The sequence below is a fragment of the Microcaecilia unicolor genome, chromosome 12 (genome assembly GCF_901765095.1).
Source record: "Microcaecilia unicolor chromosome 12, aMicUni1.1, whole genome shotgun sequence".
In the NCBI taxonomy this organism is placed as follows: Eukaryota; Metazoa; Chordata; class Amphibia; order Gymnophiona; family Siphonopidae; genus Microcaecilia; species Microcaecilia unicolor.
In genome coordinates this window covers 91,026,946-91,044,488 of record NC_044042.1, presented here as the reverse complement: position 1 = coordinate 91,044,488, position 17,543 = coordinate 91,026,946, and the positions used below count along the sequence as shown (strand labels likewise).

Below are 17,543 nucleotides of genomic sequence, written 5' to 3'. Positions count from 1 at the left end.
TTGATCTGCAAGGGTCTGATGTGTAGGAATTGACAGGTTATTTCCTCTAATTCTGCCTGATTCTTAAACCTGGTCCCTAGCTGGTATTTTGAGTGTTTAAGCTCCCCCCCCCCCCAACTCGCCCAACAACACATACACACTTTTGACTTGTCCTTGGTAGCTGCCTCTGGTCTGCTGCCATCTCCTGTGTACGTCACCTTGCTCAGGATGAATAAAGAAGAGACACAGGAGGGGAGGAAACTAAAGCCCCAGTAGCCAGAAGAGGAATCGGTCAAAGATGAAACTCTTTGGGATGCTGAGGGAAACTCGCACCCTTCTATTTCTGAAAGCCGTGCTGGCAGAATTCTTAGGAACTGCAATAGTTGTCTTTTTAGGCTTGGCAGCTATCATAACCTGGATCCCACCTGCCTTTCAGCCAGACACCCTAACCGGGACTATGCCGATCCATGCCAGCACACACCAGGCCAGCACCACTTCCCATGCAGCTCAAGGGGCTAGTTTGGGGTTGCTGGGTGTCCGACCCACTACTGCTTTAACTGGCCCTGAAGTGGTTCCCATCGCTTTAGCCTTCGGGATTGCGCTGGTGGTCGTGTCTTTCTGCGTGAGTCCTTTAAGTGGTGGTCACCTAAACCCTGCTGTCACTGTGGCTATGGCAGCAACTACAAGAATAAGGCCAACCTGGGCTCTGGGCTATGTCTTGTCACAGCTGCTGGGAGCCATTGCTGCTTCAGCTGCTCTCTATGGACTGACGCCAGGACAGGTCCATAAAGACTTGGGCATTAACAAGGTGAGTGAACAGAACTGAAACTGATTGGGGGGCTGTAAAATGACAATGGTGTTTCCACAGTGCTGAGAACTGTAATTGAAGCAATGCCACCAAGGTCTAGTTATTGATTTGTTGCATGTCATAAGGACAGATGTGAGCCAGTTCTGTTTTTACCTTCAGTGCATCTATGGATTTGTAGTTCCCATATCTCCAAGGACTGCAGAATTTCAGCTTCATGCATGCCATGAAACAAAACTAGGCTTGGCTCAGCCTCCCTTATGAACTGGAGTTTGAATTTGCTGACAGCTTTACGATTTGGGGTGGGTGGAGTTGTGGAGTCAGAAGGACTGGTGCCCAGAAAGTCCTTTACAGTATACAGGAAGAAAAGGGTGACTGCAGGAGTTCCTGGGTATTTCCTGCTAGTCCTGGCTTTTTAAATCTCAGCTCAAAGAAAGGTGAGGTTTGTCATCCTGAATTTCGTTTTTTTTGGAAAACAAAGAAAGCTAAAAGGATTAAGTGTATCAGTGCCCATGAAGCCAGTAATTATTCTATATGTTGGTGGAAGGCTGGGCAACCACAGCCCTCGAGGGTCACAATCAGTTGGGTTTTCACGGTTTACATAGTATATACAGATACTTATTTGTACCTGGGGCAATGGAGGGTTAATTGACTTGCCCAGAGTCATAAGGAGCTACAGTGGGGATCGAACCCAGGTTACCAGGATCAACGCATACCTCACTCTCCTGTCCCCCCCCCCCCCCCCCCCCCCCCATGTGGACATGCTAGACATACCTTTGCTGGCAGGGATGCCAACTATCTTTCTCTTTTGATCTAGGCACAGGAAAAAAAAAGATTTAAAATGTTCCCAGGTTTCAACCTAATTCATGTTTAATGTGGGATAATATCATACAAATGTCATAGATAAAATAAGTAAATAAATAGATAGAAACTCTGGATGTTGAGCACCTGATCCTCATAACATGATGCCTGTTTTAGTGGCCCTTTACTAGGAGAAAAAAATCTCTGCAGGAATACAACACACATGCTAATGTTCCTAGAACCAGCCCCTCCTCCAAATGACACACTAATTACAATTTATAACAAATTACTACTCTACCTATGAAAAGCTGGCATGTTTGAACATACAAGTGAGATTATAAATGGATGCAGCAGCTCAAAGGACTGCTTTGGGGGTCTTTTACTAAAGCTTAGCTCGAGTTATCTGCAGCAGGGCCCATTTTATTCCTATGGGCCCTGCTGCAGATAACTCGAGTTAAGCTTTAGTAAAAGACCCCCTTTGTTTGGGATGACAACTGCATAGGGTAGGAGAAAGAGACAAACCTCCGTAGAATCTTGATTCATGCATCTCCTGTTCTCATTCTAACCTCTAGTTGCAGCCCTGCATGCGCGGCTGCTGGCTTTCTTTCTCCTTCCGGGCTGGTACTGCGGCGGCCTGAAACAGGAAACATGAACTGCGATCCTCACACTGGTGGCGGGCAAAACAAAAAAACAGCATCAAATCGTGTGTTTGGGGCCGTAACTCTGTGTGCACCGCTACTGGCTTCCTTCCTCCTCCCTCCCTTCAGGATGTAACTTCCTGTTTTGGAGAGGGAGGAGGAAGGAAGCTGGCAGCAGAACACGGAGGGTTATGGTTTCATGCTGTTTTTTGTTTTGCCGTGAGAGTCAGAGTGAGACATCCAGCCACAGGACAGCTGGAGCTGACGCTGCCAGGAAGGGATCTGAGCCACCCCAGCCCAAATTCTGGGGGCCGGTTGTTAAAGTTTAACAACCGGCTCCCAAAATTCTTTAAAAAATAACAAACGGCTCTGGCGAGCCAGTGCAAGACTGCTCCAGCACACCACTGGAATGGGGTTTTGTTTGTTTATCATTTAAAGTTTCTATTACAGTTTCATAGGCTAGCAGTTAAGGAACTATTCTTACCATAGCATCTGTGCAGAGCAGAGCTGATAGTCACAGGAAACCCCAGTTTAGAATTTTAACTTTAGCTTGTAGCACAGCTTACTTTATACAGTAAAACCCTTTCCCCCATAGTTTAAAACTTTGAACTTTCTGCTACAGCTTATAGCATTAATGGATTGGATAGCTTCTAGAAGGCACAGCAGGGCCTGGTTTGATCTGCTGTTAGTAATCTGTAACCTGTCATTAAAATCATCCATAGTACCTGATGACTGGAGGGTGGCCAATATAATACCGATTTTTAAAAAAGGGATCCGGGGTGATCCGGAAAATTACAGACCGATAAGCCTGAATTCAGTGCTGGGCAAAATAGTGGAAACTATTATAAAGATGATGGAACACATAGAAAAACATGGTTTAATGGGATAGAGTCAGCATGGGTTCAGCCAAGGGAAGTCTTGCCTCACCAATTTGTTTCATTTCTTTGAAGGCGTGAACAAACATGTGGATAAATGTGAGCCAGTTGATGTAGTGTATCTACATTTTCATAAAGTTTTTGACAAGTTTCTCATGAGAGACTCCTGTGAAAATTAAAAAGTCATGGAAAAGGAGGCAATGTCCTTCTGTGGATTAGGAATTGGACAGAGGGTAGGGTTAAATGGCCATTTTTCTCAATGGAGGAGGGTCATTAGTGGAGTGCCACAGCAATCTGTACTGGGACCGGTGCTATTTAACATATTTATAAATGATCTGGAAATCAAAATGACAAATGAGATGATTAAATTTGCAGATGACACAAAACTATTCAAAGTTGTCAAAACGCATGCAGATTGTGAAAAATTGCAGGAAGAACTTAGACACAGTGATATCAGGCTACAAATTATATCGTAGTGATAGGGTAAATAGAATTGGAGGAGGGGTAGCACTGTATATTAATGAGAACCTTGACTCTGATAGGCTGTAAATATTGAAGGATACAAAACCACTATTGGAATCTTTGTGGATCGAAATACCACATGAAAAGGGGAAAAAATGGTGATAGGAGTGTACTACCATCCGCCTGGCTAGGACGAGCAGACGGATGCAGCAATGTCAAAGGAAATTAGGGAAGCAAATAAAATGGGCAATGTAATAATAAGGGGTGATTTCAATTATCCAGATATAGACTGGGTTAATGTAACATCGGTTCACGCCAGGGAGATAATTTTTTTTTTTTTGGGGGGGGGGGAGGGTTGCCGGGTTTTTGAAGCCTGGATTGGCCACTGTCGGAGACAAGATGCTGGGCTCGATGGACCATTGGTCTTTTCCCAATATGGCAGTGCTTATGTTCTTAACTGTAAGACTGGGCATCCAACTAGTAGAAGAAATTTAATGTGGACAAATGCAAAGTGATGCACATTGGGAAGAATAATCCGAATCATAGTTACCTGATGCTAGAGTCCACCTTAGGAGTCAGCACTCAAGAAAAGGATCTAGGTGTCATTGTAGACAATACACTGAACTCTCTTGCCCAGTGTATGGCGGTAGTTAAAAAAGTAAACAGGATGCTAGGAAAGAGATGCAAAATAAGACCAAGAATATTATAATGCCTCTTTAGCACTCCATGGTGCGATCTCACCTTGAGTATTGCGTTCAATTCTGGTCACCAGATCTCAAAAAAGAAATAGCGGAATTAGAGAAGGTTCAAAGAAGAGCGGCCAAAATGATAAAGGGGATGGAACTCCTCTCATATGAGGAAAGGCTAAAGAGGTTAGGGCTCTTCAGCTTGGAACAGAGATGGCTGAGGTCTATAAAATACTGAGTGGTATAGAATGGGTAAAAGTACATCGATTTTTCACCTTTTCAGAAAGTACAAAGACCAGGGAACATTCAGTAAAATTGCATGTGAATACTTTTAAAATAAATAGGAGGAAATATTTTTTCACTCAAAGAATAGTTAAGTTCTGGAATTTGTTGCCAGAAGATGTGGTAACGGCGGTTAGCGTATCTGGGTTCTTCTGTTATTGAGATGGACTTGGGGGCAGCCACTGCTTGCCCTGGGAATAGTAGCATGGAATGTTGCTACTGCTTGGGTTCCTGGATTGGCCACTGCTGGAAGCAAGAAACTGGGCTAGATGGACCATTGGTCTAACCCAGTAGGATTGTTCTGAATGACTATTTTTTTGTGTTTACTTTTCTTCTCCCTCCTGTGAATTGAACAGGACTCCTACCTGACACCTTATTATTCTGTTCACATTAACCTGCTGTGTGGCTCCAGTTTATCCTGGATCAGGGCCAACCCTCATTACCACAGGGCCATTGTGCAAACACTGTGCAAGCGCATGCTATTGAGAAAAGCACTTAACCAGCCAGTTTAGTCGCATAAATAGGACCACACAAAAGGCAGTCCTATCTTTATGCAGTAACATATAGTCGGTTAAGTGCTGAATATCGTATGTAATTGGCAATGTATAGCTGGCTCTGCAAACCCGGACATGGCCTGGCACTGAATTTGATTTAACACTGACAGTGGTTAGCAAAACACTGATAGCCGCCAGCTGAATAGTGAACCCATAAATCCCTTTGAATATTGACTGGTGTGGTTCCAATCATGCAATGGGACTTGTTTCAGTTGAGGGGACAGGCTTAGTGGGAGCGTGTCAGAGACCCTACTGAAGTATGAATACAACTCACTTAGTGCCCTGGAGGACACTTGTACTACAACAATAATTGTTCTATCAGTGTTGCGCACACTGGGGTATTACACAGTTAATTCTCAACGATGTTATTGAGCCCCCACTATCAGCTGGTGAATAAGAAATAATACCTGCTGCAATCCCAGTAGTGACTGTGTGTATTTCTCGCTTTGTGTGAACAGCTGTCTCCCGGTGTCACCCAGCTTCAGGCGTTGGCGATTGAGGCAGGCACTTCCTTCCAGCTTGTGCTCTGTGTCTTTGCTACATCCAACAGTAAAAGAGAACCACCTAAATCCAGACATCTCATCATAGGCCTCTCTCTCATCCTTGGCCATCTGGTTGCTGTAAGTATGACTCCAGTGTACTATAATGCCAGCACCCAAAAGGAGTCCCACAGATGTGCCAAGAAATGCCACAGTACCTTGCATTGACTTAGAGTAACCAACTAGGACAGATTGACCCTGCCCTCATTTTGCCCCACTGAATGCAGGTAGCCATATTTCTAATTTTCCTAAGAAAAACAGGAACTACTACTCCATACATGCATTAGGGGCAGTGGTGTCCACAAGCAATCTTGCCCAGCTTCTCAGTAGGGAGACTTTTGGCCAGTTCTGTTTTTGAACTTAAATCCCAATTTTGAGTGCTATTTGTAGTCCCTGATTATGCACATTGAAAGTAGCACTACAGGTCCCATAATGCACCAGGATACGTTTATCAGAAATCCAGGACTGGCCTAAATCTCTCTGTTAGAACTGGGTAACTTGGGAACTCTCCAGCCCAATCCATTAAGGCATTCCATTGAAAGCATGAGCTTACCTAGTCCCTATGTTCACTCACAAGCTATTGCTGCTTCCACACCCATAGGCTGTTGTGGAGAAAATGCTTAATGGTTAAGAGCAGTGGATGGAGATCCACAGAAGCCAGAATTCAGATCCACTGCTGTTCCATGTGATCCTTACCTCAAGTACAAACTCAGTTGTAAGCCCTTCAAGGACAGGAAAATTCCTAAATATACCTTCAACATGTGTGTGTGTGTGTGCAGGGCCGATGTTACACGTGCTGGGGGCCCCCCTGATCCCCTCTCTTCCCTGCCCCTGTTCCCCATTCTCCCTAAAAGTCATTACTACCACACATAAAACAACTTTAAGTGACTTTTTCACACACAGAACACAGGCAGACCTTCACCAAATTCAGAACAAGGGATCACAAATTTAAAATAGAATTATAAAAACCAGAATTGAACTGGGAACCCCAAGAAGTTAAACTTGGCAAGTACTGCAACACTGAAGAAATAAAAATAGACATGCACTTCCTTTTATAGTGAACACCCAGACCCCCACCTCCTCTCCCACCCCACCCCACCCCCAAGACATCCATCTGGCTACACCACCGAACATCAACGAACACAAAGACAACTGTGATGCACATATCCCAAATCTAGCATATTCCAGTTAATAAATTCAAAATAAAAAATGTTTTCTACCTTTGTTGTCTGAACATTTTATTTTTCCATTGTGTTGGTCCCAGTGCCTCTTTTTTGCTCTCCTGTCTTCTGCTAATTCTCTTTCCAGTAGCTGTTATTCATAGTAACATAGTAGATGACGGCAGAAAAAGACTTGCACGGTCCATCCAGTCTGCCCAACAAGACAACTCATGTGCGCTACTTTTGTGTATACCCTACTTTGATTTGTACCTGTGCTCTTCAGGGCACAGACCGTATAAGTCTGCCCAGCACTAGCCCCGCCTCCCAACCACCGGCTCTGGCACAGACCGTATAAGTCTGCCCCGCACTATCCCCGCCTCCCAACCTCCAGCCCCGCCTCCTACTACCGGCTCTGCTATCCAATCTTGTATTTTCTCCTCTCTCTTGTCTTATTCCATTCCTTCCCTATTTCTGACATATTGTTCTTTCCCTTTCAACTCATTCCTTTTCCTTTTCTGCCTCTCTGTCTACTCAGATTTCACCTTCTTACCCTTCTTCTTTTTACTTTTCAACTACCAATCAAATTTCCATCTCCTTCTCTCAGCCCTAGCGCTCCCATTTCCCATCTCACTCCTTCCCCAGCCTCTTATTCCTTTTCATCTTTCATCTACTCCCCATCACCACTTTTCTATCCCCAAACTCACCATCCACCTCGCACTCATCTGTTACCCCCCCCTTGACCCCACGTGGTTCCACCATTTTCAGTATCTCCCCTCCCTCTCTCTACTCTAGTAGCCAGCATCTACTCTCTCTCCACCCCCCAACAACCACCTTCATGGCCTGACATCTCCTTGTCCTTTTCCCTCCAATCCCCAGCATCTTCCTGCCCCATCTCAATCCTCTCCTGCCCTCCATTTATAAATGACCTAGAGATGGGAATAACTAGTGAGGTAATTAAATTCGCCGATGACACAAAATTATTCAGGGTCGTCAAGTCGCAGGAGGAATGTGAACGATTACAGGAGGACCTTGCGAGACTGGGAGAATGGGCGTGCAAGTGGCAGATGAAGTTCAATGTTGACAAGTGCAAAGTGATGCATGTGGGTAAGAGGAACCCGAATTATAGCTACGTCTTGCAAGGTTCCGCGTTAGGAGTTACGGATCAAGAAAGGGATCTGGGTGTCGTCGTCGATGATACGCTGAAACCTTCTGCTCAGTGTGCTGCTGCGGCTAGGAAAGCGAATAGAATGTTGGGTGTTATTAGGAAGGGTATGGAGTCCAGGTGTGCGGATGTTATAATGCCGTTGTATCGCTCCATGGTGCGACCGCACCTGGAGTATTGTGTTCAGTACTGGTCTCCGTATCTCAAAAAAGATATAGTAGAATTGGAAAAGGTACTGCGAAGGGCGACGAAAATGATAGTGGGGATGGGACGACTTTCCTATGAAGAGAGGCTGAGAAGGCTAGGGCTTTTCAGCTTGGAGAAGAGACGGCTGAGGGGAGATATGATAGAAGTGTATAAAATAATGAGTGGAATGGATCGGGTGGATGTGAAGCGACTGTTCACGCTATCCAAAAATACTAGGACTAGAGGGCATGAGTTGAAGCTACAGTGTGGTAAATTTAAAACGAATCGGAGAAAATTTTTCTTCACCCAACGTGTAATTAGACTCTGGAATTCGTTGCCGGAGAACGTGGTACGGGCGGTTAGCTTGACGGAGTTTAAAAAGGGGTTAGATAGATTCCTAAAGGACAAGTCCATAGACCGCTATTAAATGGACTTGGAAAAATTCCGCATTTTTAGGTATAACTTGTCTGGAATGTTTTTACGTTTGGGGAGCGTGCCAGGTGCCCTTGACCTGGATTGGCCACTGTCGGTGACAGGATGCTGGGCTAGATGGACCTTTGGTCTTTCCCAGTATGGCACTACTTATGTACTTATGTACTTATGTACTCCTCCCCCCCACCCAATGGTCCATCATTTTTCCTCTTGGCTCTATCCTCCATGGTTCAACATTGTTCTTCTCTTTCCTGTTGTTTTTCTGTCCCTCCCCCATCATAATCTAGGATCTCTCCCTTTCCACCTGCCCACCAGGTCCAATATTTCTCCCTCTTCCCTCCCTCCCTTCCATGCTTGGTTTCTCTTCCTGAATGCCCTCACATCTAACATCTTTCCCTACCACGCCCAGGTCCAACATCTCTCCCTCTCTCTTCCCTCCATCTCATTGTCCACCACCTCTGTCTTCCCCTCCCCTCTAATCCCTGGCCCATCAATTGTTTCTCCAGTCTCTCCGCTGCTCATAGTCCAGCATTTTACCCTCTCTCAGCCTTCCCCTCATTCCAGTGTACCTTAAAACATCAAGAAGAAATATTCTCAAACCAGATATTTTTATTGGTAACAGCACCCAACATGGTCATGTTTTGCCTACCACTGGGATGAGTCAGAGGCAGGGGCATAGCTAGGTGGGGCCAGGGGGCATGGGCCCCTGCATATTTAGCCCCGGCCCCCCCTGCTTTCACCCCCCCCCCCCCGCCGCCGACCCTCCCCTGCTACATTCGACCCTCCCCCCACCGCCGCCGTCAGGTACCTTTGCTGGCGGGGGTCCCCAACCCCTGCCAGCCGAAGTCCTCTTCAGTGCCGGTCTCTGGCACGTTGCTGATCTGGATTGTTTCTGTGAGTCCTGATGTCCTGCACGTAGGAATGTGCAGGACGTCAGGACTCACAGAAACAGAATCCAGATCAGTGAACACGCCGGACTCGGAGACCAGGCCTGAAGGGGACTTCGCCTGGCGGGGGTTGGGGACCCCCGCCAGCAAAGGTACCTGACGGTGGCGGGGGAGGGTTGGCGGCGGTGGGAGGGAGGGTCGAAAGGGACAGGGAAGGGGTGGCGGCGCCGGGAGGGGTCAAAAGTGGCAGGGGGATCGGCGGCACCGGGGGGAGGGGGGCTAAAATGTGCCCTCTCACCTCAGGCTTTGGACCCCCCTCCCGCCAAAGTCCGGCTACGCCCCTGGTCAGAGGAAAACTAAAACATAATCTAATTAATAAATACAGAATAAATAAAATCGTAAGACATTTACAAACACCATTGTAAAATAAATTAAACTAAAAGATACACATATTTAGAACATACAGAATGTATGGCAACCTGTTGGTGAAACATGCACATACTATTTAAACTACAAAACTTGCAATACATGTTCACAATCCATTGAACACTGAGATTATAAAAAGGACAAATCAATATCAAGTATGTTATGCAACATAATCAGTGACTAAGAGTAGGGTTACCATATTTTGTCCCCCAAAAAGGAGGACACCCGCCCCATTTCACGCCCTTGCTCCGCCCCCTGTCACACACCCCGTCACCCCTCTCCCTTTACTACTGCCCTGGTGGTCTAGTGACTTCTTCGGGGCAGGAAAGAGCCCCCTCTTTCCTGCCCGGAGCGCTGCCCTGCATGCATCCTTCCTGTTGGTGATCTCGGCGCCGATTCAAAATAGCTGCCGAGAGTTGAAGTCTTGCGAGGTCGCCTCAACTCTCGGCGGCCATTTTGAATTAGCGCTGAGATCACCAACAGGAAGGATGCATGCAGGGCAGCGCTCTGACCAGGAAAGAGGGGGCTCTTTCCTGCCCCGAAGACGGAAGAGGTCACTAGACCACCAGGGCAGTAGTAACTAAGGGGAGGGGAGGCTAGCAATCTGCCCGTTTGTCCAGAAATCCGGATAAACGGGCAGATTGGCAAAACCCGCCCGGTTGCCCGGACATGTCCTCAAAAAGAGGACATGTCCGGGTAAATCCGGACATATGGTAACCCTATGTAGGAGACTACATGCAGATTTTAGGAAAATAAAAAATATAGCTATAAAGATTTAAATAAGAGCACTATTTAAAATAAAAGACAAAAATGTGCATCTATGCAACGTGCACAAATACATTTCTTACAGTTCAAACCAATTTGGAAAAAAAAATCTGAACTATATGTCATGTCATTACTGTCAGAGCAAAAAAGTGGTGCCAATACATGTTCTATGCAATTAAAGTGAAGGAATCAATTAACATAAAGGGCCATGTTTACTAAGCTGCATTGTAAGCACATAAACGTTTTAGCGTGCACTAACGCTAGAGACACCCATAGGAATGTAATGGGTGTCTCTATCATTAGCACGCGCTAATTTTTAGCATGCGCTAAAAAGTTAGCGAGCCTACAGTACAGCTTAGTAAACAGGGCCCATAGTATGTAGAGCCACCAAATACCCTCCATAATAGAGCACAAGCACTGCTTTGCTAAAAAATGAATGAATAAAATCAACATTCAACCCCCCTCCCCCCAGTTTTTATAGAAAGCAGCAAATTACAAATATATATATATTTTTTTAAGTTTTGTTTGACAAATGGGGGAAGGGCTTAGTTGTAAAGCAGAATACAACTGGCTGGCAGGCAAGCATGAAGTCATGTGAGCAAATGAAAGGAGGGGTGAAAGTTACTTCCCTTTTAACTTTCCTGTGCAACAAAAAGCACAGTGATTCTCTCTGCCAAAACACTGATATTTGGGGTGAAAACAACAGAATATACAGACAGCCACATGGTGAGTGAAATTGCTTAGAAAAGGAATTGAAATTCTAAAAGATTATGTAGAATGAATAAAAAAGATATCATCTTATTTTCTTTCTATGTTTGCTTTTAAAAGATTAAGGAAACGGCTAAAAAAAAAGTGGTGGAAAAACATCTGCAGCCTTGCCGAAGCCTTCCTTCTGCCATGTTCATCCCCCCTCTGATGCAATTTCCTGTTTCCCGCCTGGGTGGAACACAGCAGAAGGAAAGCCCCAGCAAAGTGTCAGGTAGCATATCAGAGCTGCTGCCGCGCCGGTGACCCATATGAAAAGACATGTGTTAAGGTAGATCGGGAAAGTGAAGGGAAGGAAGGGAGATGTTGGACTGGGATGAGGAGAAGGAGAAAAGATACCAGGACCATGGGGCCCCCTGGAGCTGTGGGGCCCGGGGCAGCTGTCCTGTTTGCACCCCCCCCCCCTCCATGCCAGCCCTGTGTGGGGGGGGGAGGAGAATAGCAGGAAATGAATGATGAATAGGGGAAGCCAACATGAATGTAATGGGGGGGAGGGGATAGAAAAGAAATAAATGGGAGGCCCAGAAATGTATGTTTGCTTAGGTTTGCTTATGTATTGTTAATCCTGCCCTGCTTCCACTTCCAGTTTCAATCACCCAGTAAAAGTACCATGAAAATGATTTGATAGCATCATTCAACCAATTTGTTTCAGCAGGTACAATAGCTTAGATACAAGAGCTCCAGAGGAGGAGAAGGGCAAGCAGGAGTATAAACAGAGAGCTGTAAATGCTGAGGATGTCGAGATAGCGAACAAATGGCGTAATAACCAGTGATAGGAAGCACAAGGAGACCCATGATTTTACAGCTATTCTGTGGTAATAGATCCAAACACCTGCCTTACACTTTTCTGCCTCAACACTCCATCAAACTAGATTGTTCAAGCATGACCTAAACTACACACAGCAGAGAATTGGTACCAGTAAAGATTAAAAGAAGACTGCTAAACATCTACTCTGTGACACTCATTCTTCTACCATTTCTAGTATTTGATTTTCTTTGGCACTGTAAGTACCTGTGTTCTTCTTCTCCCCCTTCCCAGGTCAGATACACAGGCTGCGGCATGAATCCTGCACGGTCCTTGGGCCCAGCTGTGATCACGTCTGTCTTTACACATCATTGGGTAAGACATAGCTACTATCTGTCTCAGCTGGGTAATAAATCTATCACTAGCATCTATGGCATAGTGCTACTAGGTACTATGTACTTCATTTAAGGCTGGATGATTGGCTCATTCCCTGACATGTAATACCTCTTGATAAGAGCCGCGTAGAGCCAGACGAACCTCAACAGGCCTAGTCACTCCCTATACCGGCCACTTGCCTGGGACAGACAGAACAGAGACCCTTGGCCAACTCCGTACAACAGGGACACCAAACTGATGCTCAGCCCGGCCAGCTGCCGGAGTAAGAGCATTACATCACCGGATTGATCAGAGCGGGGATCTTCCCCTTGTCCGAAGTGGCACAACCGATGTATCAGGAAAGAGCAGACCGGAGCTGACCCCTGAGGGTGGCTTGCCGGAGCCATGTGGCAGAGCCCAACTGGCGCTGAGCCAGTTACCAGAGTAGCACGACCAGAGATAACTGGGACGGACACTGTTGGCGGTTCATCTGTGCCGAATGGAGGAACCCGGCTGGAGCTGAAAAGCACCGGCAGGGCTGAGATGCACCGGCAGCTGGAGCTGAGATGTACCAGCGGCTGCAGCACCGGTACTTGCAGCACTCAGCGGAAGGCTCCCCAGTCAAGACGGGAGAGGTTGTGTCAGAAACCGCAAAGGAAGTAGAGCCTGACTGGAGCATACTTTTTTGACGGCTGAACACCAGCATAGCAGCAACACAGAAAGACACCAGAGGAAAACTAAAAAAGACAGGTACAGAACTCCACACATACACATAAACACTCTTGCACAAAAATAGATGTGACCGGAGCAGAATTCCCACACACACACAGGGAAACGGACAATTATCACTGGAGATCAAGTACTCACTGAGGAAGATTTGGGAGAGATACCGGTGCCAGAAATGGTATTCAAAGGTGACGAGTCAGAGAAACTGAACGAAATCTCTATAAACCTAGAGGATGTAATAGGGCAATTTGACAAATTGAAGAGTAGCAACTGGACAGGATGGTATTCATTCCAGAGTACTGATAGAATTGAAAAATGAACTGGCAGAACTATTGGTAGTAATATGTAATTTATCTTTAAAATTGAGTGTGGTACCGGAAGATTGGAGAGTAGCCCATGTAACGCCGATATTTAAAATAGGTTCCAGAGGTGATCCAGGAAATTATAGACCGGTGAGCCTGACGTCGGTGCCAGGCAAAATGGTAGAGACTATTATAAAGAACAAAATTACAGAGCATATTCAAAAGCATGGATTAATGAGACAAAGCCAACATAGATTTATTGAAGGGAAATAATAGGAAACAGCATAAGCAACGTTAAGTCAAATGCTAAGCGCTTACTAGGAAGGCAAAGAGAGACTTTGAAAAGTAGATTACGTTGGAGACAAAAAGACATAATAAAAATGTTTAGGTATATTAGAATCAAGAAGCCGGCAAAAGAATCAATGGACAGCTAGATGATGAAGGGGTAAAGGGGGCACTCGGGGAAGTCAAGACCATAGCAGAGAGATTAAATGAATTCTTTGCTTCAGTCTTCACCAAGGAAGATGTGGGAGAGATACCAGTTCCAGAAATGGTATTCAATGCTGGCAAATCAGAGAAACTAAAACAAATCTCTGTAAACCTGGAAGATGTAATGAGCAATTTGACAAAACGAACAGTAGAAAAATACCTAGACCGGATGGTGTACATCCCAGAGTACTGATAGAATTGAAAAATAAACTTGCAGAGCTATTGTTAGTAATATGTAATTTATCTTTAAAATCAAGCATGGTACTAGAAGATTTAGGGTGGCCAATGTAATGCCAATTTTTTAAAAGGGTTCCAGAGGTGATCCAGGAAATTATATACCAGTGAGCCTGACATTGGTGCTGGGCAAAATGGTACAGACTATAATAAAGACCAAAATTACACAGCATATAAAGCATGGATTTAGTCAAGGGAAATCTTGCCTCACCAATCTATTACATTTCTTTGAAGGGGTGAATAGACATGTGGTAAAGGTGAGCTGGTCGATATTGTGTATCTGGATTTTCAAAAAGCATTTGACAAAGTATCTCATGAAAGACTCCTGAGGAAATTAGAAAGTCATGGAATAGGAGGTAATGTCCTATTGTAGATTAAAAACTGGTTAAAAGATAGAAAACAGAGAGTTGGGTTAAATCGTCAGTATTCTCAATAGAGAAGAGTAGATAATGGGGTTCCACAGGGGTCTGTGCTGGGACCACTGCTTTTTAACATATTTATAAATGATCTAGAGATGGGAATAACTAGTGAGGTAATTAAATTGCTGATGACACAAAGTTATTCAAAGTTGTTAAATCACAAGAGGATTGTGAAAAATTGCAAGAGGACCTTACGAGACTGGGAATCCAAATGGCAGATGATGTTTGATTTGAGCAAGTGCCAAGTGATGCTTGTGGGAAAGAGGAATGTGATGCAAGGTTCCATGTTAGGAGTCACCGCCCAGGAAAAGGATCAAGGTGTCATTGTTGATGCTACGTTGAAACCTCTTGCTCAGTGTGCAGCAGCAGCTAAGAAAACAAATAGAATGTTAGGAATTTTTAGAAAATGAATGGAAAACAAAAATGAGAAATGTTATAATGCCATTGTATTGCTCCATGATGCGTCTGTACCTCGACTACTGTGTGCAATTCTGGTCACTGCATCTCAAAAAAAGATATAGCGGAATTAGAAAAGGTACAGAGAAGGGTGACAAAAATGATAAAGGGGATGGAACAACTTCCGTATGAGGAAAGGATAAAGCAGCTAGGGAAGAGATGGCTGAGGGGAGATATGACGTACGTGCAAGACGTCAGACTCACAGAAAGAGAAGCCTGCCCTTGCAGATCAGCAACGCGGCTGCGCCGGAGAAGAGGACTTCGGCTGGCGGGGGTTGGGGACCCCCGCCAGCAAAGGTACCCGGTGGTGGGGGAGGGTTGGCATTGGGGGGGGGTCAAAGGTGGTGGTGGCGGCGGGGAGGTAAAAAATGGCAGGGGGGGTTAAAAATGGGGGGTCGGCAGCGCCAGGGGGGGCTAAAATGTGCCCTCTCACCTCGGGCTCTGGACCCCCCTCCCTCCGAAGTCTGGCTACGCCCTTGATCTGAGGGTCCCCAGCCTGGCAGAGGTTACAAAGATTAATTCCAGGAACAGGAAGAAAGGGATCTGAGAGGACCTTTTCAGATGAGTGCTCACTGATAAATAAGATGACCAGGGTATATTAAGTTAAGAGCCGTAAGAGTGCTGGGATGCAAAGGAGACCTTTTTGTATCATTTATTTTTATAAATTTTAAGCACAGGGAGACACGTGCACCAAAAAAAGTAAAAGGGGTGATAATGTTTCTTACATATCATTGGTGAGACAATTCAAGAGGTCACATCATTTGAGAAAAGATTGCTGACGGTGGTTTGCTAATAGAATTTGCTTGCTGTAGGTGCAGCTTGATGCTGTTTTTAACTCCTAACCCTTATTCACTTGTTCAGAACCCTTATTTTATCATCCTCACTTTAATATTCCCTTATCTCTTGTTTGTCCTGTTTGTCTGTCCTAATTAGATTGTAAGCTCTGTCGAGCAGGGACTGTCTCTTCATGTTCAAGTGTACAGCGCTGCGTACGTCTAGTAGCGCTATAGAAATGATAAGTAGTAGTAGTAGTCATCGGGATTTCGGAATCTTGATACTCTTTGGAATTGTGCATGGAATCTTGCAACTCTTTGGGATTCCGGAATCTTGCTACTCTTTGGGATTCTGCATGGAATCTTGTAACTCTTTGGGATTCCGGAATCTTGCTACTCTTTGTCCTTATCCCTTATTTGTCCTGTTTTTCTGTCCTGATTAGATTGTAAGCTCTGTCGAGCAGGGACTGTCTCTTCATGTTCAAGTGTACAGCGCTGCGTACGTCTGGTAGCGCTATAGAAAGGATAAGTAGTAGTAGTAGGGGTTATGGGCAGGGCTGACTTTCAGCAATTGTTAATTCCTGTGTTTCTGCTTTTTTAAAGGTTTACTGGGCAGGTCCAATCTGTGGAGGGCTTACTGCTGCCTTTACATATGATGTAATCTTGGTCCCAAAATGGAAGAGTCTGAGGGACTGGCTGAGGACACTGAGGAAAGGGCAGGAGGAAGGGGATGACGCACAGCAGAGCACAGAAAAAGGCCAAGAGATAGGACTGAAGTAACTCATGCAGTGTGAAAGAGGACTAGTTTAAAGAGATACTTCACGCTTAGTCTGACATGGACTGTAGGACTAAAACCAAAATTGATCCATAGGTCTCCAAATTTCAGCTGCCTAGCATGAAAATTGGTTTGTGTTTCACAAAAATGGAGCTATATCTCACCAAAGATTCTTGTCCTTCTGAAAGTAATCTGGTAACATAGAGGATTTCAGGTAAAGGCCAACTGGCCTGTCACGTCTGCCCAGTGATTTCTGTCCACCCTGCAAGGACATGTCCCAGCTGCCAACTGTACAAACTTGAGCACTTGCAGAATATCACTCCGTATCCAAGTCAGATTTTGTTCTCTTCCTCTTGGTTCTCTGCTATCTTGAGCACATGATTATAGATGTTCATATACTTAATCCAGTACCTATTCCCTCAAGCTCCTTCCTCTGCCCTCCCATCCACCACCACCACACACACATCTTACCAGCAAAGTCTGTAATAATCTAAACAGTTACTGAAATTATTGAGACTGTTACTCATTCATCAAGCCCCTTAGGTCTCATTCATCAAGCCCCTTAGGTCTCCATCACTAAACTGACCTATGCATCATCAAAACTGAGTTGCTTTTCACCATAACCTCCCTATGCTTTACCATAACCAATCTATGCATCAGTAGTGCAAGCTGATATATGACTAGGTTTTGGCAATGCATCATATCTGAAGAAGGTACTTCTGTGGTCACAAGAGCTCATGATATCATCATTTCTGGTAGAGCTGTACGGAATAACATATTTTATTATTCAGCCAAATATGAATAATGAAAAATATTATTCGGCTGAATGCAAATACCTGATACAA

At 45.0% G+C, this 17,543-nt stretch overlaps 1 protein-coding gene across 1 annotated transcript; it reads left to right on the top strand.

The window, feature by feature from the left end:
- The first annotated feature begins 277 nt into the window (after nt 1-277).
- LOC115481401 (aquaporin-5-like) lies at nt 278-16,703 on the top strand. The gene is made up of 4 exons (XM_030220489.1): nt 278-787; nt 5,541-5,702; nt 12,444-12,524; nt 16,527-16,703. The coding sequence occupies exons 1-4, from the start codon at nt 278-280 to the stop codon at nt 16,701-16,703; spliced, it is 930 nt and encodes a 309-aa protein (XP_030076349.1).
- The last annotated feature ends 840 nt before the right edge of the window (nt 16,704-17,543 follow it).

Bases quoted from the DNA above. Each gene is read 5' to 3' on its own strand.
- LOC115481401 (XM_030220489.1), top strand. From the start codon at position 278: ATGAAACTCTTTGGGATGCTGAGGGAAACTCGCACCCTTCTATTTCTG. The intron at 5,703-12,443 runs GTAAGTATGACT...CCCCCTTCCCAG, and splicing joins TCCTTGGCCATCTGGTTGCT to GTCAGATACACAGGCTGCGG. The intron at 12,525-16,526 runs GTAAGACATAGC...GCTTTTTTAAAG, and splicing joins CTGTCTTTACACATCATTGG to GTTTACTGGGCAGGTCCAAT.